At 36.8% G+C, this 26,061-nt stretch overlaps 6 protein-coding genes across 7 annotated transcripts in view; 5 read left to right on the plus strand and 1 right to left on the minus strand.

The window, feature by feature from the left end:
• The window catches only part of gria4a (glutamate receptor, ionotropic, AMPA 4a), an 877,747-nt gene that overhangs the window by 289,867 nt on the left and 561,819 nt on the right, over positions 1 to 26,061 (minus strand). The window lies entirely within an intron of this gene.
• LOC141378017 (uncharacterized) lies at positions 306 to 3,761 on the plus strand. The gene is made up of 2 exons (NM_001446826.1): positions 306 to 449; positions 2,020 to 3,761. The coding sequence occupies exons 1-2, from the start codon at positions 428 to 430 to the stop codon at positions 2,865 to 2,867; spliced, it is 870 nt and encodes a 289-aa protein (NP_001433755.1). The 5' UTR covers positions 306 to 427; the 3' UTR covers positions 2,868 to 3,761.
• LOC147833766 (uncharacterized) lies at positions 4,411 to 7,852 on the plus strand. Its single transcript, XM_087284777.1, has 2 exons — positions 4,411 to 4,554; positions 6,118 to 7,852. The coding sequence occupies exons 1-2, from the start codon at positions 4,533 to 4,535 to the stop codon at positions 6,963 to 6,965; spliced, it is 870 nt and encodes a 289-aa protein (XP_087140903.1). The 5' UTR covers positions 4,411 to 4,532; the 3' UTR covers positions 6,966 to 7,852.
• On the plus strand, positions 8,512 to 11,618 carry LOC103908877 (uncharacterized). Of its 2 annotated transcripts, NM_001446828.1 has the most exons (3): positions 8,512 to 8,655; positions 9,754 to 9,865; positions 10,200 to 11,618. In NM_001446828.1, the coding sequence occupies exon 3, from the start codon at positions 10,205 to 10,207 to the stop codon at positions 10,730 to 10,732; it is 528 nt and encodes a 175-aa protein (NP_001433757.1). In that variant the 5' UTR covers positions 8,512 to 8,655; positions 9,754 to 9,865; positions 10,200 to 10,204; the 3' UTR covers positions 10,733 to 11,618. The 2 variants fall into 2 exon arrangements, with proteins under 2 accessions (NP_001433757.1, NP_001433756.1); NM_001446827.1 differs by lacking the exon at positions 9,754 to 9,865.
• LOC146360445 (uncharacterized) lies at positions 12,271 to 17,401 on the plus strand. The gene is made up of 2 exons (NM_001446829.1): positions 12,271 to 12,414; positions 15,612 to 17,401. Exons 1-2 carry the CDS (start codon positions 12,393 to 12,395, stop codon positions 16,541 to 16,543), a joined length of 954 nt encoding a protein of 317 aa, NP_001433758.1. The 5' UTR covers positions 12,271 to 12,392; the 3' UTR covers positions 16,544 to 17,401.
• Positions 18,051 to 21,902, plus strand: LOC110437936 (uncharacterized). Its single transcript, NM_001446830.1, has 2 exons — positions 18,051 to 18,194; positions 19,742 to 21,902. Exons 1-2 carry the CDS (start codon positions 18,173 to 18,175, stop codon positions 20,923 to 20,925), a joined length of 1,206 nt encoding a protein of 401 aa, NP_001433759.1. The 5' UTR covers positions 18,051 to 18,172; the 3' UTR covers positions 20,926 to 21,902.

A 26,061-nucleotide genomic window follows, 5' to 3' on the forward strand; every position in this document is an offset into this window, starting at 1 on the left:
GCGCACAAGTCTGGTGTCCATGATTGATTCTTCATTGTTGTTTTTGAGGAGATTTGCTGATGTAGTGAAGATTTAGATTTAAATTGGACATAATTAGCACTATAATTAGAGTAAACAATGAAATAACTGATCGTGTTGTGTATGACAGTAACTTCAAGTCATGATTAAATGGGTTACTGCCTTAATTTGAAATGATTCGTAATTACTGTGTATGTCAATATCCAGTGTGTGGCACCATCACTAGAGTTTTGGCGCTTGTCGTCACGCAAATCTGAAAGAAGAAAAAGCGCATGCGCAGCCGCGAAAGAGACGCGCGAAAACAACAAGTGCTGACAGCTAGTTTTGCTGGACTCTTCGCTTCAGGACGTGTTCAAGTTTAATTGACGAAGCTGTGAAGGATTTCGATGGATGTCAACACATTTCTAACATGAAGCGTCATGGAAAAAGAGGTATTTATAGTGTTGATAAAAACAATAGATCTATGGCATCGCTTTTGTATTAATATACTGATTATGTTAATTATTCTGTAAATTTGACATATTTCACAGAAATCTTGCCTAGTAGGCTACTTTAAATATTATTAAGAAGTTTAAACTGTTCTAGTAAAGTCAGTATATAGAATTAAAGACTTTCAGGGAATTAAAGGGATAGTTCACCCAACCATGAAAGTCTGCTGTAAATTTATTCACCCTCAGCTCATCCATGATGGTGAGTTTTTCTTCTTTACAGAAATATTTGTAGCTAAAACTGATGATTAAAATATTACAAGTCAATATTTGCCGTCAACATGAGTAAAAATATCAGGGAAGGAAAATATATTGGAGTCACAAATCAGAGAAATGAACATGGCTGGTGTAAAAACTGTGAGAATTAAGCACAAAAAAATCACAATTTTATTATTTAAGTGTAAACATTTTTATTAACTGTAACATATTTAACCTATAATACATATGTAAAAATATTTACTCAGAATAAAACAAGTTTGCAAGCCAAAAAACACTTATTAAAAAAAAGAAACTATATAATATGACATACAAATAAAACATGAATCAAATGCATTTTTTGTAAATGAGTAACAAATATATGCATAACTACTGTAACTGGAAATGCAGGAGACATTTTAGCTTGTTTGAGATTTACACAAACAGAACTCTGCATTAGATGTTGGACAGTGGGTAAAATAAAATTTTGACTAAATGATGGGGAAACCTGTTTTTCCAGCAGGATAAATTAGTGAAAAGATAAATAAGTGATTATTTTTTCAATTGAGCTTTTTTGTCTCACATATTACACAAGTATTCCTGTGATCATGGGCATCGTTGCATTCATTAAAACAAGTACTAAAATACCACAAAACTGAATAATGTATTACGCATAGCAGGTCATGCCTTTACTTTAAGCTTGCTTTTCTTCCTTTTTTCGGCTCCGGGTTTGGATGCCATTTCATTTCAAATTAAAGTTTCATTAAGATCAATTAAAACTAGCAATGACACTTGTGACGTTATATTAGTTAAGACTTTAAGACACTTTCTCGGCTTTATATCTGACGTGAGCAATTTGGAGAGATAAGTGGAGTCTGTGTAGGAATACGTTTCATTATTCGAGTTCATCCAACAGTCGATCGCGGGCTGGGTTATGCTAAATAGAGTCTGTTGCTGCTGGGTATGTTATTTTCTGCTTTGATTCATACTGTTGTTGTGTATTTATTATTGTTTTCAGCTATTTGTCATGTATGAATTATAGAGAGGTAATCTTTCAATGAAATCTGGAAGTTTTGTTTTCTCACCGACTTTGTGAATCATTTGCCTTTAATAGGGTTTGTGCATTGCGTGACGCTTAATCTTTTAACGTTCACGCTCATCCTCGTGCTTACGGTCACAATCAATATAATATAAGAGCAGCGTTTGTGGGCCCATCCAAGAAACGTGGGGCCCTACGTGACTGCCTATATTGACTGTAGGATGGTCCGGCACTGATCAGACTTCACTTGAACTGATTCTGACTTGATTTTTATTTCAGACCAGATGGAGGAGAATGAGCAAAGAGAAGAACTGAATGAAGAGAACGAGAGACGAAACTTCGAGACTCAGAGAACTAAAACAACACATCTGCACAGCTGTCGTCAGTGTGGAAAGAGTTTCAGAAGAAAAGCCAAGCTGAAAAAACACAGAAAGACTCACGCTAGAGAGAAACCGTACACCTGTACTGAATGTGGAAAGAGTTTCTCACAGCTGGACAGTTATAAACGGCACCAGAAAACACATGAAGACAAGAGAGATCATGAGTGTTTGCAGTGTGGGAAGAGTTTTACTAGAGCTCGTCATCTGAAAATCCACCAGAGAATTCACACTGGAGAAAAACCTTACAAGTGCTCATATTGTGAGAAGAGTTTCAGTCATTCAGGAGACTTGAGAAGACATGAGCGAATTCACACTGGAGAAAAGCCGTTTACCTGTACTCAGTGTGGTCATGATTTTAGATCATCATCAAGTCTAAAACAACACATGAGAATTCACACAAATGAGAAGACTTATGCATGTCTGTTCTGTGAAAAGAGATTTTCACGTCTGGCTAATTGTAAACGGCACCAGAAAACACACACTGACGAGAGAGATCATGTGTGTTTGGACTGTGGGAAGAGCTTTAATAGACCTGACAGTCTAAAAATCCACCAATTGATTCACACTGGAGAAAAACCTCACAAGTGCTCATACTGTGAGAAGAGTTTCAGTCGGTCTTCAGAACTGAAATCACACGAGCGAATTCACACTGGAGAGAGGCTGTATTGCTGTCCTCCATGTCAGAAGAGTTTTAGATGGTCAGAAAGTCTTCTCAGACACATGAGGAAATGTAAGTGGTCTCAGTGAGCGTCGTCTAGTTTAAATGTCAAATTCATTCAGAAACATTGTTTGAGAAGAGCAAAAGTTGATCTCTGTCAGATGAAATGTTCTGAAACACTTGATCCTGATTAAGACACTTGACAGGAATATACAGTGTATTATATACAGCTGACTGAATGAGGCATATTGATTTAATTCGTTTCCTAATCTTCATCTTGTGTTCAGATTGTTCACTAGTCTGTGTAGTTTAACAATAACAGAAGCTAGTTTGTCTTTCTACATTCTCTTATTGATGTTCACACTCATTTACTGGTTTCTGCATCTAAAAGACTGAACTGCTCTGATCTGCCGCACAGAAGAGTCTGATTAGTTCATGATTATATTAATAAATGTAAACCTTCTGCTGCTGAAATCTTCATGTTCCCGATGACACAGTGAGGTGTTTATAGGTCATTAACACGTTCATCTGATTTAATTAGGCAGAATCGCTTGTTATTTACAGCATTTGCAGGTGTAATAATAACCAGAAGGTTTTGTGCAGCTGAAGAAGAAGCTGTAAAATATGAGTCAATAACTCTGAGCACCGTTAAGTTTTCATGCCAGTTTTGTTCAAGTATATTGTGTTGTTGGTCTCATTGTGCTGAAATGCTTTGAGAAAGACTTGATTTCCTGATGAAGAAACTAATATTTGACACACAGATAACTCTTACAGTGTGAATAATAATGAATAACTTCTCTTTAATGTGTTTTATAAGCCATGCTCGTGTCTTTTATTCACTAATGTCCAGTTGATTGTGTTCTGATTGTTCACTAGTTTGTGCAGTTCAACAAGAGATGCTGTAAAATACTATATTTGTTTGTTTTATTCAGCTGTTAAAAATATCCTATTAAAACTGAAGCAGGGCAACAAGAAACTGTGAATCAAAAGTTTTGGGGGTTTCAATAAGACAAGAGTGTCAGTTTTACACATGGCAGAAGGTTTTGTGTTTCTCTAATATGTGTAAACACTGTAATTTGAAGATAAATTGATGCCACACTTTTGTAATGAAGTAGATGATGTAAAAGACAATATTACAGCATTTGATAGCAATAATCTGAAAAATAACATGATATATTAACCAGATCCAAAACAGTATTAATCTGAATATATTCCCAACATGAAGAAGACTATGGGATCTGTGTGAAATATTATTGTACAGAAAAAGCTTCATTACATTAATGATCTGATGATCCAGAACATCCAGAATGAACTGTGAAGATACCGAAGAGCGCACAAGTCTGGTGTCCATGATTGATTCTTCATTGTTTTTGAGGAGATTTGCTGATGTAGTGAAGATTTAGATTTAAATTAGACATAATTAGCACTATAATTAGAGTAAACAATGAAATAACTGATCGTGTTGTGTATGACAGTAACTTCAAGTCATGATTAAATGGGTTACTGGCTTAATTTGAAATGATTCGTAATTACTGTGTATGTCAATATCCAGTGTGTGGCACCATCACTAGAGTTTTGGCGCTTGTCGTCACGCAAATCTGAAAGAAGAAACAGCGCATGCGCAGCCGCGAAAGAGACGCGCGAAAACAACAAGTGCTGACAGCTAGTTTTGCTGGACTCTTCGCTTCAGGACGTGTTCAAGTTTAATTGACGAAGCTGTGAAGGATTTCGATGCATGTCGACACATTTCTAACATGAAGCGTCATGGAAAAAGAGGTATTTATAGTGTTGATAAAAACAATAGATCTATGGCATCACTTTTGTATTAATTTACTGATTATGTTAATTATCCTGTAAATTTGACATATTTCACAGAAAACTTGCCTAGTAGGCTACTTTAAGTATTATTAAGAAGTTTAAACTGTTCTGTTAGTAAAGTCAGTATATAGAATTAAAGACTTTCAGGGAATTAAAGGGATAGTTCACCCAACCATGAAAGTCTGCTGTAAATTTATTCACCCTCAGCTCATCCATGATGGTGAGTTTTTCTTCTTTACAGAAATATTTGTAGCTAAAACTGATGATTAAAATATTACAAGTCAATATTTGCCATCAACATGAGTAAAAATATCAGGGAAGGAAAATATAATGGAGTCACAAATCAGAGAAATGAACATGGCTGGTGTAAAAACTGAGAAGAAAGCACAAAAAAATCACAATTTTAATATTTCAGTGTAAACATTTTTATTAACTGTAACATATTTAACCTATAATACATATGTAAAAATATTTACTCAGAATAAAACAAGTTTGCAAGCCAAAAAACACTTATTAAAAAAAAACTATAATATGACATACAAATAAAACATGAATCAAATGCATTTTTTGTAAATGAGAAACAAATATATGCATAACTACTGTAACTGGAAATGCAGGAGACATTTTAGCTTGTTTGAGATTTACACAAACTAAACTTTGCATTAGATGTTGGACAGTGGGTAAAATTCAATTTTGACTAAATGAGGGGGAAACCTGTTTTTCCAGCAGGATAAATTAGTGGGAAGATAAATAAGTGATTATTTTTTCAATTGAGCTTTTTTGTCTCACATATTACACAAGTATTCCTGTGATCATGGGCATCGTTGCATTCATTAAAACAAGTCGTATTACCACAAAACTGAATAATGTATTACGCATAGCAGGTCATGCCTTTACTCTGAGCTCGCTTTTCTTCCTTTTTCGGCTCCGGGTTTGGATGCCATTTCATTTAAAATTAAAGTTTGATTAAGATCAATTCAAACTAGCAACGACACTTGTGACGTTATATTAGTTAAGACTTTAAGACACTTTCTCGGCTTTATATCCAACGTGAGCAATTTGGAGAGATATGTGGAGTCTGTGTAGGAATACGTTTCGTCATTCTAGTTCACCCAACAGTCGATCGCAGGCTGGGTTATGCTAAATAGAGTGTGTTGCTGCTGGGTATGTTGTTTTCTGCTTTGATTCATACTGTTGTTGTGTATTTATTATTGTTTTCAGCTATTTGTCATGTATGAATTATAGAGAGGTAATCTTTCAATGTAATGTGGAAGTTTTATTTTCTCACCGACTTTGTGAATCATTTGCCTTTAAGAGGGTTTGTGCATTGTGTGATGCTTAATCTTTTAACGTTCACGCTCATCCTCGTGCTTACGTTCACAATCAATATAATATAAGAGCAGCGTTTGTGGGCCCGTCCAAGAAACGTGGGGCCCTACGTGACCGCCTATATTGACTGTAGGATGGGCCGGCACTGATCAGACTTCACTTGAACTGATTCTGACTTGATTTTTATTTCAGACCAGATGGAGGAGAATGAGCAAAGAGAAGAACTGAAAGAAAAGGACGAGAGACGAAACTTCGAGACTCAGAGAACTAAAACAACACATCTGCACAGCTGTCGTCAGTGTGGAAAGAGTTTCAGAAGAAAAGCCAAACTGAAAAAACACAGAAAGACTCACGCTGGAGAGAAACCGTACACCTGTACTGAATGTGGAAAGAGTTTCTCACAGCTGGACAGTTATAAACAGCACCAGAAAACACATGAAGACAAGAGAGATCATGAGTGTTTGCAGTGTGGGAAGAGTTTTACTACAGCTGGTAATCTGAAACGACACCAGAGGATTCACACTGGAGAAAAACCTTACAAGTGCTCATATTGTGAGAAGAGTTTCAGTCATTCGGGAAACTTGAGAGTACATGAACGAATTCACACTGGAGAAAAGCCGTTTACCTGCACTCAGTGTGGTCATGATTTTAGATCATCATCAAATTTAAAACAACACATGAGAATTCACACAAATGAGAAGCCTTATGCATGTCTGTTCTGTAAAAAGAGATTTTCACAACTGGGTGATTGTAAACGGCACCAGAAAACACACACTGACGAGAGAGATCATGAGTGTTTGGAGTGTGGGAAGAGCTTTACTCAATCTGGCCATCTGAAACGGCACCAAATGATTCACACTGGAGAAAAACCTCACAAGTGCTCATATTGTGAGAAGAGTTTCAGTCGGTCTTCACATCTGAAATCACACGAGCGAATTCACACTGGAGAAAAGCCGTATTGCTGTCCTCCATGTCAGAAGAGTTTTAGATGGTCAAACAGTCTTCTCAATCATATGAGGAAATGTAAGTGGTCTCAGTGAGCGTCGTCTAGTTTAGATGTCAAATTCATTCAGAAACATTGTTTGAGAAGAGCAAAAGTTGATCTCTGTCAGATGAAATGTTCTGAAACACTTGATCCTGATTAAGACACTTGACAGGAATATACAGTGTATTATATACAGCTGACTGAATGAGGCACATTGATTTAATTCGTTTCCTAATCTTCATCTTGTGTTCAGATTGTTCACTAGTCTGTGTAGTTTAACAATAACAGAAGCTAGTTTGTCTTTCTACATTCTCTTATTAATGTTCACACTCATTTACTGGTTTCTGCATCTAAAAGACTGAACTGCTCTGATCTGCCGCACAGAAGAGTCCGATTAGTTCATGATTATATTAATAAATATAAACCTTCTGCTGCTGAAATCTTCATGTTCCCGATGACACAGTGAGGTGTTTATAGGTCATTAACACGTTCATCTGATTTAATTATGCAGAATCGCTTGTTATTTACAGCATTTGCAGGTGTAATAATAACCAGAAGGTTTTGTGCAGCTGAAGAAGAAGCTGTAAAATATGAGTCAATAACTCTGAGCACCGTTAAGTTTTCATGCCAGTTTTGTTCAAGTATATTGTGTTGTTGGTCTCATTGTGCTGAAATGCTTTGAGAAAGACTTGATTTCCTGATGAAGAAACTAATATTTGACACACAGATAATTCTTACAGTGTGAATAATAATGAATAACTTCTCTTTAATGTGTTTTATAAGCCATGCTCGTGTCTTTTATTCACTAATGTCCAGTTGATTGTGTTCTGATTGTTCACTAGTTTGTGCAGTTCAACAAGAGATGCTGTAAAATACTATATTTGTTTGTTATATTCAGCTGTTAAAAATATCCTATTAAAACTGAAGCAGGACAACAAGAAACTGTGAATCAAAAGTTTTGGGGGTTTCAATAAGACAAGAGTGTCAGTTTTATACATGGCAGAAGGTTTTGTGTTTCTCTAATATGTGTAAACACTGTAATTTGGGGATAAATTGATGCTGCACTTTTGTAATGAAGTAGATGATGTAAAAGACAATATTACAGCATTTGATAGCAATAATCTGAAAAATAACATGATATATTAACCCGATCCAAAACAGTATTAATCTGAATATATTCCCAACATGAAGAAGACTATGGGATCTGTGTGAAATATTATTGTACAGAAGAAGCTTCGTGACATTAATGATCTGATGATCCAGAACATCCAGAATGAACTGTGAAGATACCGAGGAGCGCACAAGTCTGGTGTCCATGATTGATTCTTCATTGTTGTTTTTGAGGAGATTTGCTGATGTAGTGAAGATTTAGATTTAAACTGGACATAATTAGCACTATAATTAGAGTAAACAATGAAATAACTGATCGTGTTGTGTATGACAGTAACTTCAAGTCATGATTAAATGGGCTACTGGCTTAATTTGAAATGATTCGTAATTACTGTGTATGTCAATATCCAGTGTGTGGCACCATCACTAGAGTTTTGGCGCTTGTCGTCACGCAAATCTGAAAGAAGAAACAGCGCATGCGCAGCCGCAAAAGAGACGCGCGAAAACAACAAGTGCTGACAGCTAGTTTTGCTGGACTCTTCGCTTCAGGACGTGTTCAAGTTTAATTGACGAAGCTGTGAAGGATTTCGATGGATGTCGACACATTTCTAACATGAAGCGTCATGGAAAAAGAGGTATTTATTGTCTTGATAAAAACAATAGATCTATGGCATCACTTTGTATTAATTTACTGATTATGTTAATTATCCTGTAAATTTGACATATTTCACAGAAAACTTGCCTAGTAGGCTACTTTAAGTATTATTAAGAAGTTTAAACTGTTCTGTTAGTAAAGTCAGTATATAGAATTAAAGACTTTCAGGGAATTAAAGGGATAGTTCACCCAACCATGAAAGTCTGCTGTAAATTTACTCACCCTCAGCTCATCCAAGATGGTGAGTTTTTCTTCTTTACAGAAATATTTGTAGCTGAAACTGATGATTAAAATAACACAAGTCAATATTTGCCGTCAACATGAGTAAAAATATCAGGGAAGGAAAATATAATGGAGTCACAAATCAGAGAAATGAACATGGCTGGTGTAAAAACTGAGAAGAAAACACAAAAAAATCACAATTTTAATATTTCAGTGTAAACATTTTTATTAACTGTAACATATTTAACCTATAATACATATGTAAAAATATTTACTCAGAATAAAACAAGTTTGCAAGCCAAAAAACACTTATTTTAAAAAAATAAAATACATAATATGACATACAAATAAAACATAAATCAAATGCATTTATTGTAAATGAGTAACAAATACATGCATAACTACTGTAACTGGAAATGCAGGAGACATTTTAGCTTGTTTGAGATTTACACAAACTAAACTCTGCATTAGATGTTGGACAGTGGGTAAAATTAAATTTTGAGTAAATGATGGGGAAACCTGTTTTTCCAGCAGGATAAATTAGTGGAAAGATAAATAAGTGATTATTTTTTCAATTGAGCTTTTTGTCTCACATATTACACAAGTATTCCTGTGATCATGGGCATCGTTGCATTCATTAAAACAAGTACTTATACCACAAAACTGAATAATTTATTACGCATAGCAGGTCATGCCTTTACTTTGAGCTCGCTTTTCTTCCTTTTTCGGCTCCGGGTTTGGATGCCATTTCATTTCAAATTAAAGTTTGATTAAGATCAATTCAAACTAGCAATGATACTTGTGACGTTATATTAGTTAAGACTTTAAGACACTTTCTCGGCCTTATATCTGACAGGAGCAATTTGGAGAGATATGTGGAGTCTGTGTAGGAATACGTTTCGTCATTCTAGTTCATCCAACAGTCGATCGCAGGCTGGGTTATGCTAAATAGAGTGTGTTGCTGCTGGGTATGTTGTTTTCTGCTTTGATTCATACTGTTGTTGTGTATTTATTATTGTTTTCAGCTATTTGTCATGTATGAATTATAGAGAGCTAATCTTTCAATGAAATGTGAAAGTTTTGTTTTCTCACTGACTTTGTGAATTGTATCGGGTTTAATAGGGTTTGTGCATTGCGCAATGCTTGAGGTTTTAACGTTCACAATCAATATAATATAAGAGCAGCGTTTGTGTTCCTCTCCAAGAAACGTGGGGCCCTACGTGACCGCCTATATTGACTGTAGGATGGGCCGGCACTGATCAGACTTCACCTGAACTGATTCTGACTTGATTTTTATTTCAGACCAGATGGAGGAGAATGAGCAAAGAGAAAAACTGAATGAAGAGGACGAGAGACGAAACTTCGAGACTCAAAGAACTAAAACAACACATCTGCACAGCTGTCGTCAGTGTGGAAAGAGTTTCAGAAGAAAAGCCAAACTGAAAAAACACAGAAAGACTCACGCTGGAGAGAAACCGTACACCTGTACTGAATGTGGAAAGAGTTTCTCACAGCTGGACAGTTATAAACAGCACCAGAAAACACATGAAGACAAGAGAGATCATGAGTGTTTGCAGTGTGGGAAGAGTTTTACTACAGCTGGCAGTCTGAAAATCCACCAGAGGATTCACACTGGAGAAAAACCTCACAAGTGCTCATATTGTGAGAAGAGTTTCAGCCAATCAGGACACTTGAAAGTACATGAACGAATTCACACTGGAGAAAAGCCGTTTACCTGCACTCAGTGTGGTCATGATTTTAGAACATCATCAAGTCTAAAACAACACATGAGAATTCACACAAATGAGAAGCCTTATGCATGTCTGTTCTGCTAAAAGAGATTTTCACATCTGTGTAGTTGTAAACAGCACCAGAAAACACACACTGATGAGAGAGATCATGTGTGTTTGGACTGTGGGAAGAGCTTTAATAGATCTGACAGTCTGAAAATCCACCAAATGATTCACACTGGAGAAAAACCTCACAAGTGCTCATATTGTGAGAAGAGTTTCATTCGGTCTTCACATCTGAAATCACACGAGCGAATTCACACTGGAGAGAGGCTGTATTGCTGTCCTCCATGTCAGAAGAGTTTTAGATGGTCAGAAAGTCTTCTCAATCACATGAGGAAATGTAAGTGGTCTCAGTGAGCGTCGTCTAGTTTAAATGTTAAATTCATTGAGGAACACTGACTGAGCAGAAGAGGATCTCAGTGTAGTGAAATGCTCTGAGAACTGCAGTAAATCATTTCAATCTTTCCTTTTCTTTTGTTGCTGTTCGATTAAAGACAATTTATTTGCTGATGGTTGCTTTGTGTTTGATTTTACACTAATGTGTGCAGCTGAAGAAGAAGCTGTAAAATATGAGTCAATAACTCTGAGCACCGTTAAGTTTTCATGCCAGTTTTGTTCAAGTATATTGTGTTGTTGGTCTCATTGTGCTGAAATGCTTTGAGAAAGACTTGATTTCCTGATGAAGAAACTAATATTTGACACACAGATAATTCTTACAGTGTGAATAATAATGAATAACTTCTCTTTAATGTGTTTTATAAGCCATGCTCGTGTCTTTTATTCACTAATGTCCAGTTGATTGTGTTCTGATTGTTCACTAGTTTGTGCAGTTCAACAAGAGATGCTGTAAAATACTATATTTGTTTGTTATATTCAGCTGTTAAAAATATCCTATTAAAACTGAAGCAGGACAACAAGAAACTGTGAATCAAAAGTTTTGGGGGTTTCAATAAGACAAGAGTGTCAGTTTTATACATGGCAGAAGGTTTTGTGTTTCTCTAATATGTGTAAACACTGTAATTTGGGGATAAATTGATGCCACACTTTTGTAATGAAGTAGATGATGTAAAAGACAATATTACAGCATTTGATAGCAATAATCTGAAAAATAACATGATATATTAACCCGATCCAAAACAGTATTAATCTGAATATATTCCCAACATGAAGAAGACTATGGGATCTGTGTGAAATATTATTGTACAGAAGAAGCTTCGTGACATTAATGATCTGATGATCCAGAACATCCAGAATGAACTGTGAAGATACCGAGGAGCGCACAAGTCTGGTGTCCATGATTGATTCTTCATTGTTGTTTTTGAGGAGATTTGCTGATGTAGTGAAGATTTAGATTTAAACTGGACATAATTAGCACTATAATTAGAGTAAACAATGAAATAACTGATCGTGTTGTGTATGACAGTAACTTCAAGTCATGATTAAATGGGTTACTGGCTTAATTTGAAGTGATTCGTAATTACTGTGTATGTCAATATCCAGTGTGTGGCACCATCACTAGAGTTTTGGCGCTTGTCGTCACGCAAATCTGAAAGTAGAAACAGCGCATGCGCAGCCGCGAAAGAGACGCGCGAAAACAACAAGTGCTGACAGCTAGTTTTGCTGGACTCTTCGCTTCAGGACGTGTTCAAGTTTAATTGACGAAGCTGTGAAGGATTTCGATGCATGTCGACACATTTCTAACATGAAGCGTCATGGAAAAAGAGGTATTTATAGTGTTGATAAAAACAATAGATCTACAGGCATCGCTTGTAATAATATACTAAATACGTAAATTATCCTGTTAATTTGACATATTTCACAGAAAATGTGACTAGTAGCCTATTATTAATTAAGGATTTTAAACTGTTCTGTTAGTAAAGTCAGTATATAGAATTAAAGAGACTTTTAGGGAATTAAAGGGATAGTTCACCCAATCATGAAAGTCTGCTGTAAATTTATTCACCCTCAGCTCATCCATGATGGTGAGTTTTTCTTCTTCACAGTAATATTTGTAGCTGAAACTGATGATTAAAATAACACAAGTCAATGTTTGTCTTCAACATGAGTAAAAATATCAGGGAATGAAAATATAATGGAGTCACAAATCAGAGAAATGAACATGACGAGAGCATTTGGCATCACTTTTGTATTAATTTACTGATTATGTTAATTATCCTGTAAATTTGACATATTTCACAGAAAACTTGCCTAGTAGGCTACTTTAAGTATTATTAAGAAGCATAAACTGTTCTGTTAGTAAAGTCAGTATATAGAATTAAAGACTTTCAGGGAATTAAAGGGATAGTTCACCCAACCATGAAAGTCTGCTGTAAATTTATTCACCCTCAGCTCATCCATGATGGTGAGTTTTTCTTCTTTACAGAAATATTTGTAGCTGAAACTGATAATTAAAATATTACAAGTCAATATTTGCCGTCAACACATGAGTAAAAATATCAGGGAAGGAAAATATAATGGAGTCACAAATCAGAGAAATGAACATGGCTGGTGTAAAAACTGAGAAGAAAGCACAAAAAAATCACAATTTTAATATTTAAGTGTAAACATTTTTATTAACTGTAACATATTTAACCTATAATACATATGTAAAAATATTTACTCAGAATAAAACAAGTTTGCAAGTCAAAAAACACTTATTAAAAAAATAAACTACATAATATGACATACAAATAAAACATGAATCAAATGGATTTTTTGTAAATGAGTAACAAATATATGCATAACTACTGTAACTGGAAATGCAGGAGACATTTTAGCTTGTTTGAGATTTACACAAACAGAACTCTGCATTAGATGTTGGACAGTGGGTAAAATTCAATTTTGACTAAATGAGGGGGAAACCTGTTTTTCCAGCAGGATAAATTAGTGGGAAGATAAATAAGTGATTATTTTTTCAATTGAGTTTTTTTGTCTCACATATTACACAAGTATTCCTGTGATCATGGGCATCGTTGCATTCATTAAAACAAGTCGTAATACCACAAAACTGAATAATGTATTACGCATAGCAGGTCATGCCTTTACTCTGAGCTCGCTTTTCTTCCTGTTTCGGCTCCGGGTTTGGATGCCATTTCATTTCAAATTAAAGTTTGATTAAGATCAATTAAAACTAGCAACGACACTTGTGACGTTATATTAGTAAAGACTTTAAGACACTTTCTCGGCCTTATATCTGACGTAAGCAATTTGGAGAGATAAGTGGAGTCTGTGTAGGAATACGTTTCGTCATTCTAGTTCACCCAACAGCCGATCGCAGGCTGGGTTATGCTAAATAGAGTGTGTTGCTGCTGGGTATGTTATTTTCTGCTTTGATTCATACTGTTGTTGTGTATTTATTATTGTTTTCAACTATTTATCATGTATGAATTATAGGGATGTAACGGTATCAGAATTTCACGGTACGGTAATACCTCGGTATGAATGTCACGGTACGGTATTTATTGAATCATTTACAGGAAAAAACAAAACTTATGAAAATACTCCAAAAAAGTGCCAAAAGTGTCAATGACATACAAATTAGCCATCTATCTGTAAGCTTTGAAACAGGAACTTCAATTTTAATAACAAAAAATTATTAAACCATGTAAAAAAATTAAGCTTCAATTTAGTAGTGTTGAAAACTCATCACATTCAACATTTAATCACTCACTTAGATAGAGATGGGTTTAAAGGAAAATTATCATATAAATATAATCTGGTAAAAGCTGGTATCTCTGGGTATTTACAATGTCCCCTGCAACAGAAAAAACCCTCTCATTTGGGACTGAGGTTTCTGGGACAGAGAGATATGACTTGGCCCAGGTTGACAGCAGTGGGTAACGTTGTGCGTTGTCTTTCCCCCACTTGAGAGGACAAACCATGAGTGAGATAGAGGTCTCATGTCTGCATCAATCTGAATAGTGTGCTGTGTTTCTGCAGTCCCCATGATATTAGTCGTATTCCCCAACTTGCAGGCACGTGCACACATAGGGCTCAACCTGTGCAGTGCACATGCCCTTTTTAGTCTTGGATAGAAAGTTCCCTTCCAAAATGATCAAAAGTGCCCCCGCGACGCGACACACCCTCCGTCCCGCTTTACAGTACGCTCGAGACAACACAGCTGATCAGAACGCGCGCGACAACACAGCTGATAAGAACTCGCGCGACAACACAGCTGATAAGAACTCCCGCGACAACACAGCTGATAAGAACTCGCGCGACAACACCGCTATTCAGTACGCGCGCGACAACACAGCTGATAAGAACTCGCGCGACAACACAGCTGATAAGAACTCCCGCGACAACACAGCTGATAAGAACTCGCGCGACAACACCGCTATTCAGTACGCGCGCGGCGACAACACCCGCTTTAGCGTTTTCCAGCTCTTTTTCATCCCCGCTTCTAGCAGCACACTCCATTTCCGCATTACTGGATCTGTAGCGACAACAGACCGCAAGGGATTATGGCCAAGCCTGGGCTGATGGGAATTGTAGTTTTTGCTAAATCCCGTTCGATTCATTCGCCTGAGCAAATTTTTTTCAGAAGACCTATAGTTTTACCGAGTCATGTGACTACGGTAATATCGAAAAAAATTAATATTGCAGTATGACGGTATTTACAATACCGTTACATCCCTAATGAATTATAGAGAGGTAATCTTTCAATGAAATGTGGAAGTTTTGTTTTCTCACCGACTTTGTGAATCATTTACCTTTAATAGGGTTTGTGCATTGCACGACGCTTAAGGGTTTTTACATTCACGCTCGCCCTCGTGCTTATGTTCACAATCAAAATAAGAGCAGCGTTTGTGGGGTCTTCCAAGAAACGTGGGGCCCTACGTGACCGCCTATATTGACTGTAGGATGGGCCGGCACTGATCAGACTTCACTTGAACTGATTCTGACTTGATTTTTATTTCAGACCAGATGGAGGAGAATGAGCAAAGAGAAGAACTGAAAGAAGAGGACGAGAGACGAAACTTCGAGACTCAGAGAACTAAAACAACACATCTGCACAGCTGTCGCCAGTGTGGAAAGAGTTTCAGAAGAAAAGCCAAGCTGAAAAAACACAGAAAGACTCACGCTGGAGAGAAACCGTACACCTGTACTGAATGTGGAAAGAGTTTCTCACAGCTGGACAGTTATAAACAGCACCAGAAAACACATGAAGACAAGAGAGATCATGAGTGTTTGCAGTGTGGGAAGAGTTTTACTACAGCTGGTCATCTGAAACGACACCAGAGGATTCACACTGGAGAAAAACCTTACAAGTGCTCATATTGTGAGAAGAGTTTCAGCCAATCAGGAAACTTGAAAGTACATGAACGAATTCACACTGGAGACAAACCTCACAAGTGCTCATATTGTGAGAAGAGTTTCAGTCATTCAGGATCGTTGAGAAGACACGAGCGAATTCACACTGGAGAAAAGCCGTTTACCTGTACTCAGTGTGGTCATGATTTTAGATCATCATCAAGTCTAAAACAACACATGAGAATTCACACAAATGAGAAGCCTTATGCATGTCTGTTCTGCAAAAAGAGATTTTCACATTTGTATAATTGTAAACAGCACCAGAAAACACACACTGGCGAGAGAGATCATGTGTGTTTGGACTGTGGGAAGAGCTTTACTCAATCTGGCCATCTGAAACAGCACCAAATAATTCACACTGGAGAAAAACCTCACAAGTGCTCATATTGTGAAAAGAGTTTCAGTCGGTCTTCAGATCTGAAATCACACGAGCGAATTCACACTGGAGAGAAGCCGTATTGCTGTCCTCCATGTCAGAAGAGTTTTAGATGGTCAAATAGTCTTCTCAATCACATGAGGAAATGTAAGTGGTCTCAGTGAGCGTCGTCTAGTTTAAATGTCAAATTCATTCAGAAACATTGTTTGAGAAGAGCAAAAGTTGATCTCTGTCAGATGAAATGTTCTGAAACACTTGATCCTGATTAAGACACTTGACAGGAATATACAGTGTATTATATACAGCTGACTGAATGAGGCACATTGATTTAATTTGTTTCCTAATCTTCATCTTGTGTTCAGATTGTTCACTGGTCTGTGTAGTTTAACAATAACAGAAGCTAGTTTGTCTTTCTACATTCTCTTATTGATGTTGACACTCATTTACTGGTTTCTGCATCTAAAAGACTGAACTGCTCTGATCTGCCGCACAGAAGAGTCTGATTAGTTCATGATTATATTAATAAATATAAACCTTCTGCTGCTGAAATCTTCATGTTCCCGATGACACAGTGAGGTGTTTATAGGTCATTAACACGTTCATCTGATTTAATTAGGCAGAATCGCTTGTTATTTACAGCATTTGCAGGTGTAATAATAACCAGAAGGTTTTGTGCAGCTGAAGAAGAAGCTGTAAAATATGAGTCAATAACTCTGAGCACCGTTAAGTTTTCATGCCAGTTTTGTTCAAGTATATTGTGTTGTTGGTCTCATTGTGCTGAAATGCTTTGAGAAAGACAGATAATTCTTACAGTGTGAATAATAATGAATAACTTCTCTTTAATGTGTTTTATAAGCCATGCTCGTGTCTTTTATTCACTAATGTCCAGTTGATTGTGTTCTGATTGTTCACTAGTTTGTGCAGTTCAACAAGAGATGCTGTAAAATACTATATTTGTTTGTTATATTCAGCTGTTAAAAATATCCTATTAAAACTGAAGCAGGACAACAAGAAACTGTGAATCAAAAGTTTTGGGGGTTTCAATAAGACAAGAGTGTCAGTTTTACACATGGCAGAAGGTTTTGTGTTTCTCTAATATGTGTAAACACTGTAATTTGGGGATAAATTGATGCCACACTTTTGTAATGAAGTAGATGATGTAAAAGACAATATTACAGCATTTGATAGCAATAATCTGAAAAATAACATGATATATTAACCCGATCCAAAACAGTATTAATCTGAATATATTCCCAACATGAAGAAGACTATGGGATCTGTGTGAAATATTATTGTACAGAAGAAGCTTCATTACAATAATGATCTGATGATCCAGAACATCCAGAATGAACTGTGAAGATACCGAAGAGCGCACAAGTCTGGTGTCCATGATTGATTCTTCATTGTTTTTGAGGAGATTTGCTGATGTAGTGAAGATTTAGATTTAAATTAGACATAATTAGCACTATAATTAGAGTAAACAATGAAATAACTGATCGTGTTGTGTATGACAGTAACTTCAAGTCATGATTAAATGGGTTACTGCCTTAATTTGAAGTGATTTGTAATTACTGTGTATGTCAATATCCAGTGTGTGGCACCATCACTAGAGTTTTGGCGCTTGTCGTCACGCAAATCTGAAAGAAGAAACAGCGCATGCGCAGCCGCGAAAGAGACGCGCGAAAACAACAAGTGCTGACAGCTATTTTTGCTGGACTCTTCGCTTCAGGACGTGTTCAAGTTTAATTGACGAAGCTGTGAAGGATTTCGATGCATGTCGACACATTTCTAACATGAAGCGTCATGGAAAAAGAGGTATTTATAGTGTTGATAAAAACAATAGATCTACAGGCATCACTTTTGTATTAATTTACTGATTATGTTAATTATCCTGTAAATTTGACATATTTCACAGAAAACTTGCCTAGTAGGCTACTTTAAGTATTATTAAGAAGTTTAAACTGTTCTGTTAGTAAAGTCAGTATATAGAATTAAAGACTTTCAGGGAATTAAAGGGATAGTTCACCCAACCATGAAAGTCTGCTGTAAATTTACTCACCCTCAGCTCATCCATGATGGTGAGTTTTTCTTCGTTACAGAAATATTTGTAGCTGAAACTGATTATTAAAATAACACAAGTCAATATTTGCCGTCAACATGAGTAAAAATATCAGGGAAGGAAAATATAATGGAGTCACAAATCAGAGAAATGAACATGGCTGGTGTAAAAACTGAGAAGAAAACACACAAAAAATCACAATTTTAATATTTAAGTGTAAACATTTTTATTAACTGTAACATATTTAACCTATAATACATATGTAAAAATATTTACTCAGAATAAAACAAGTTTGCAAGCCAAAAAACACTTATTTTAAAAAAATAAACTATATAATATGACATACAAATAAAACATGAATCAAATGCATTTTTTGTAAATGAGAAACAAATATATGCATAACTACTGTAACTGGAAATGCAGGAGACATTTTAGCTTGTTTGAGATTTACACAAACTAAACTTTGCATTAGATGTTGGACAGTGGGTAAAATTCAATTTTGACTAAATGAGGGGGAAACCTGTTTTTACAGCAGGATAAATTAGTGGGAAGATAAATAATTGATTATTTTTTCAATTGAGCTTTTTGTCTCACATATTACACAAGTATTCCTGTGATCATGGGCATCGTTGCATTCATTAAAACAAGTCGTAATACCACAAAACTGAATAATGTATTATGCATAGCAGGTCATGCCTTTACTTTGAGCTCGCTTTTCTTCCTTTTTCGGCTCCGGGTTTGGATGCCATTTCATTTCAAATTAAAGTTTGATTAAGATCAATTCAAACTAGCAATGATACTTGTGACGTTATATTAGTTAAGACTTTAAGACACTTTCTCGGCTTTATATCTGACGTGAGCAATTTGGAGAGATATGTGGAGTCTGTGTAGGAATACGTTTCATTATTCGAGTTCATCCAACAGTCGATCGCAGGCTGGGTTATGCTAAATAGAGTGTGTTGCTGCTGGGTATGTTATTTTCTGCTTTGATTCATACTGTTGTTGTGTATTTAATATTGTCTTCAGCTATTTGTCATGTATGAATTATAGAGAGCTAATCTTTCAATGAAATGTGGAAGTTTTGTTTCCTCACCGACTTTGTGAATTGTATCGGGTTTAAGAGGGTTTGTGCATTGCGCAATGCTTGAGGTTTTAACGTTCACAATCAATATAATATAAGAGCAGCGTTTGTGGGCCTGTCCAAGAAACGTGGGGCCCTACGTGACCGCCTATATTGACTGTAGGATGGGCCGGCACTGATCAGACTTCACTTGAACTGATTCTGACTTGATTTTTATTTCAGACCAGATGGAGGCGAATGAGCAAAGAGAAGAACTGAATGAAGAGGACGAGAGACGAAACTTCGAGACTCAGAGAACTAAAACAACACATCTGCACAGCTGTCTTCAGTGTGGAAAGAGTTTCAGAAGAAAAGCCAAACTGAAAAAACACAGAAAGACTCACGCTGGAGAGAAACCGTACACCTGTACTGAATGTGGAAAGAGTTTCTCACAGCTGGACAGTTACAAACGGCACCAGAAAACACATGAAGACAAGAGAGATCATGAGTGTTTGCAGTGTGGGAAGAGTTTTACTACAGCTGGTAATCTGAAAATCCACCAGAGGATTCACACTGGAGAAAAACCTTACAAGTGCTCATATTGTGAGAAGAGTTTCAGCCAGTCAGGAGACTTGAGAAGACATGAGCGAATTCACACTGGAGAGAAGCCGTATCACTGCACTCAGTGTGGTCATGATTTTAGATCATCATCAGAGCTACAAAACCACATGAGAATTCACAGAAATGAGAAGCCTTATGCATGTCTGTTCTGTGAAAAGAGATTTTCACAACTGGGTGATTGTAAACGGCACCAGAAAACACACACTGGCGAGAGAGATCATGAGTGTTTGGAGTGTGGGAAGAGCTTTAATAGAGCTGACAATCTGAAAATCCACCAAATGATTCACACTGGAGAAAAACCTCACAAGTGCTCATATTGTGAGAAGAGTTTCATTCAGTCTTCACAGCTGAAAAAACACGAGCGAATTCACACTGGAGAGAAGCCGTTTACCTGCACTCAGTGTGGTCATGATTTTAGATCATCATCAAATTTAAAACAGCACATGAGAATTCACACAAATGAGAAGCCTTATGCATGTCTGTTCTGTAAAAAGAGATTTTCAGATCTGGGTCATTGTAAACAGCACCAGAAAACACACACTGGCGAGAGAGATCATGTGTGTTTGGACTGTGGGAAGAGCTTTAATAGATCTGGCAGTCTGAAGATCCACCAAATGATTCACACTGGAGAAAAACCTCACAAGTGCTCATATTGTGAGAAGAGTTTTATTCGGTCTTCAGAACTGAAATCACACGAGCGAATTCACACTGGAGAGAGGCTGTATTGCTGTCCTCCATGTCAGAAGAGTTTTAGATGGTCAGAAAGTCTTCTCAGACACATGAGGAAATGTAAGTGGTCTCAGTGAGCGTCGTCTAGTTTAGATGTCAAATACATTCAGAAACATTGTTTGAGAAGAGCAAAAGTTGATCTCTGTCAGATGAAATGTTCTGAAACACTTGATCCTGATTAAGACACTTGACAGGAATATACAGTGTATTATATACAGCTGACTGAATGAGGCACATTGATTTAATTCGTTTCCTAATCTTCATCTTGTGTTCAGATTGTTCACTAGTCTGTGTAGTTTAACAATAACAGAAGCTAGTTTGTCTTTCTACATTCTCTTATTGATGTTCACACTCATTTACTGGTTTCTGCATCTAAAAGACTGAACTGCTCTGATCTGCGCACAGAAGAGTCCGATTAGTTCATGATTATATTAATAAATATAAACCTTCTGCTGCTGAAATCTTCATGTTCCCGATGACACAGTGAGGTGTTTATAGGTCATTAACACGTTCATCTGATTTACAGTATTTGCTGGTGTAATAATAACCAGTAGGTTTTGTGTTCTGTATCTAATCGTTCATCTGATGAGATTTTATGTGTCTCTGTGGTAGTTGAAGTATAGTTGAATTAAAGAAAATAACCTCGGCCGTTTCCTCCTCATTTAAGACAGATCTACAATAATATGTGCTTTACTTTTGCTTTTAACAGGAAGTTAATCGACACTAGCGGTCGAACATTTGGGATCAGTATCCTGCTCACCATAGCTTCATTTATTTGATTTAAATATACTGTAAAACTGATTTCCTATTGAATATAGTTCAACATGTCGTTTATTTCCTTGATTTAAAGCTGAATTTGCAGCTTCATTCTGTAGTAAGTTTATAATGTGCTGATGCTCTGCCATTGTAAGTTATGACAATCATTGTATTTACACACGATTGTTTTATAGAGGTGCGATGCAGGAAATACTAATACTCAGATTTTATTGTTATTGTACAATAGCAAGAGGGTTACACAAATGATATATTCAATAAAATAAACAATAATAAACAACATCTGTGCAGCTTTGGAACTCTAATTACCTAAATAAAAAAGACGTTTGACTTTATTCAAGTATCCACATACACAAAGAAAACATAATAGACCGTCTATACCTGTATCCTGTGCTTGATATACCTGTATCCCGCACTGCTGGTTAGACCTAAACTGCATTTCGTTGCCTTGTACTTGTACGGTTGAATCTAATCTAAAAAAAATTGTAGGATTAAGAGTAATAAACGGCGAGACAGTGGCGCAGTAGGTATCACTGTCGCCTCACAGCAAGAAGGTCGCTGGTTCGAACCTCGGCTCAGTTGGCGGTTCTGTGTGGAGTTTGCATGTTCTCCCTGCCTTCGTATGGGTTTCCTCCGGGTGCTCCGGTTTCCCCCACAGTCCAAAGACATGCGCTACAGGTGAATTGGGTTGGCTAAATTGTCCATAGTGTGTGTGTGAATGTGTGTGTGAATGTTTTCCAGAGATGGGTTGCGACTGGAAGGGCATCCGCTGCGTAAAAACTTGCTGGATAAGTTGGTGGTTCATTCCGCTGTGGCGACCCCGGATTAATAAAGGGACTAAGCCGACAAGAAAATGAATGAATGAAGTGTAATAAACTAATTCAGGATCTTAATGTTGTCATGGTTAAAACGGGTTTGTAGTAAAATATAAAAAATTAACTATAATGGGTCACATTATAAATATATATATATACAGTTGAAGTCTGAATTATTAGCCCCGTGTATTTTCATTGAGGCGTGCACTCGTAATTATGATGATGATATTTATGCATTCACTGGAGGGAATATGATTAACGTCAGCTAACTATCAGGCACCTTAATGTGTTCCAGTAAAATATACACAAATAAAATAGAGCAGGTGTTTTTAAAATGACTGACAGTGAATGAAAGTCAAACCGTTGAGCGTCAGACAAAAAAAGTGCCCTTCTGGATCTTTCACTTTGAAAACATTACTGACTGTGTTTACTTGGACATCAGTTATTTGCCTGAATAAGACACTGACGTAATTAAGGTGTTACGTGAAGTGCTTTTTGAATGTTCCGTCACTAGGCTATTCACATTCACGCTATTAACATCCAATTTTGCGTGTTTTATTTTTCATTTTTCAACTGTACTGCAGTTTGTTTTAAGTTTCCTTTTCAGTCATGAACATCTCATTCACGCCCCCCGTGACAAACTGGGGTAATAGATGCGAATGTAAAGTAAGGACTGGTGGAAGAGAGTTGTTTTAATGGAAAGGAAAAATAATTGATTTTATTTGACAATTTTACCAAAAAATATACAAACAAGTCCAGTTAGACTAATTCATACATATTTTAAAAACTGTCGAGGATAAAATACACAAAAAAGCCGCAGGCTTATTTCCATTGTGGTCCTCGATATTCTTAAAAGATGGACGAGCAAATCATTAGTGGATTGCAAACATCAACAGCTCAGCAACTCGGCACAACAAAAAACTTCAACTTTAAAACAACCACTTTTTAATTTCCCTTCTAAAAACACTCTCAATTTGAATCTCTTTAAAAATGGTGGGCAAAATATCCCAAGCAGCAGAGCTCGTACACAAAAAATAATTTCTTCCTGATTCACTCTTGAATCTATATGGGTAAATATCCCTGCTGCGTGCTCTTGTAGAATGGCGCTTACTAAAACATAATAATTAAGAAAATATTTTGGGACCGTTTTCTTTAAAATCTTAAAAACCATCACTAATTTTAAAAACTTTACCCTCTTCTCAACTTTTAAAAAATACTTTGACTATAATGTTCCTTATTTAAATGTGTCAGTGGAGGAACTTTCATAACAATTCTACACAACTTATTTTGGGCTGTCTGCAATTTATTTATCATTTTTTTAGAACTACCGCTGTACCAAAAAGCTGCAGCATAGTCAAAGTATGGCTTCACCAATGCACTAGCTAAAAATTTTAGAGTTTTGGTATCTAGGAGCACTGCCTGTCTTGCTAAAAACTTTATTCTAGAACTAATTTTTGAATGGACTATAACAGCATCTTTTCACCTGTCAAAATACTATCTAAAATGCAACCTAAGTATTTCACTACCTGTTTTGGAGTAATAATTTGATCCCCTACTTTTATCTTTGCCCCGACACATTTTCTTATTTTCGCAGCTGAACCAAATAAAAAAATTAAGTTTTACCCAAATGTAAGGACAATTTATTAAGACAAAAACCATTCAGAGACTTCCTCAATTTGTTTACTTATTTCGTTTTCAATGAATTCACTCCTCTCATGAGACACAATTATAGCTGCATCATCCGCATATAACAAAAGCTTATTTGAATAAACCATTTTCAAATCATTAAAATATATTTAATAAAGCAACAAACCTAAAACACTGCCTTGTGGAACCCCATAAGTGAAGGATGAATAATCTAATAATACTCCATTTAAATCTACTATTTCACTTCTATTTTCAAGGTAAGATTTTATCCATTTACACCCCTGCTGAAAAATCCAGCTTAAACCAGCCTAGGCTGGTTGGCTGGTTTTAGCTGGTCGACCAGGCTGGTTTTAGAGGGGTTTTGGCCATTTCCAGGCTGGTTTCCAGCCATTTCCAGCCTGGTCTTAGCTGGTCAGGCTGGGAGATGACTAGCTAAAACCAGCTTGACCAGCCTAGCCAAGCTGGGAGTCCAGCCAAAACCAGCTATATCCAGTTTAAACCAGGCTGGTCAAGCTGGTTTTAGCTGGATTTGGCTGGTCATTTTCCAGCCTGACCAACTAAGTCCAGACTGGAAATTACTGGAAACCAGCCTGGAAATGGCCAAAACCCCTCTAAAACCAGGCTGGTCAACCAGCTAAAACCAGCCGACCAGCCAAGGTTGGTTTAAGCTGGATTTTTCAGCAGGGAGGCCAAGTTTCCAAAACCCATTGCTTTTACTTTTAAAAGCAATATGCTGTGGTCAACTGTATCGGTCCTTTGCTGACAGCCGTGTGTGAATCTTGTCACAAAATGCTGCGAAAATTCATATGACGGCAATAGTTAGACTTTGTCTTAATAACGCCACTAATATCTGCAGACTCCACATGTCTTAATTCCATTTCTGTTTAGATCAGTTATGACTTTAGTCGGATTAAGGTCATCAAAAATGGCTGTTTACTCTAATCATAGCATAATCGTATTAAAATTGTATTAAAGTAATGTTGCCCATGTAAACATACTCAATGTTCGACTCAACCAGACCGTCAGGGCTTTGCGATCTTGGCTTTGCAAAGCAGCATTTTCTGTTTGTATGTATATCATAATCATGCTATGGCTCATGCTAATCGAGGGTGGAAGATGATTTACGGTTAGACGTGATAGAAATCCAACCACAGATTAGCATGTTGTCCTCACAGAAACAGGCTCAGCCATCACACTGAATCAGGTAAGGTATTTATGTTTCAATGTAGTTAATGCAACGCACTTTAAACGCAGCAAGTAATATCCCTGCTGAAAAATCCAGCTTCAACCAGCCTAGGCTGGTTGGCTGGTTTTAGCAGGTTGACCAGGCTGGTTTTAGAGGGGTCTTGGCCACTTCCAGGCTGGTTTCCAGCCATTTCCTGCCTGGTCTTAGCTGGTCAGGCTAGGAGATGACCAGCTAAAACCAGCTTGACCAGCCTAGCCATGCTGGGAGTCCAGCCAAAACCAGCTATATCCAGCTTAAACCAGGCTGGTCAAGCTGGTTTTAGCTGGATTTGACTGGTCATTTTCCAGCCTGACCAGCTAAGACCAGGCTGGAAATGGCTGGAAACCAGCCTGGAAATGGCCAAAACCCCTCTAAAACCAGGCTGGTCAACCAGCTAAAACCAGCCAACCAGCCTAGGCTGGTTTAAGCTGGATTTTTCAGCAGGGATGTGAATGATGTTTGCACTTGCATTATAATTTTGTCTCAAGGGAGGGGTGCCTGGGGGGGCACCCAATTGGTTTTTATTTAACAAAATAATTTTGTCCTTAAAATGGTGTTTAAAAAATTAAAAACTGCTTTTATTCTAGCCAAAATAAAACAAATAAGACTTTCTCCAGAAGAAAAAATATTATCAGACATACTGTGAAAATTTCTTTCCTCTGTTAAACATCATTTAGGAAATATTTAAAAACCAAGAAAAAAAAATCAAAGGGGGCCTAATAATTCTGACTTCAACTGTATATATAGACAGA

The sequence above is a fragment of the Danio rerio genome, chromosome 15 (genome assembly GCF_052040795.2).
Source record: "Danio rerio strain M-AB ecotype USA chromosome 15, GRCz13ab, whole genome shotgun sequence".
Classification (NCBI taxonomy): domain Eukaryota; kingdom Metazoa; phylum Chordata; class Actinopteri; order Cypriniformes; family Danionidae; genus Danio; species Danio rerio.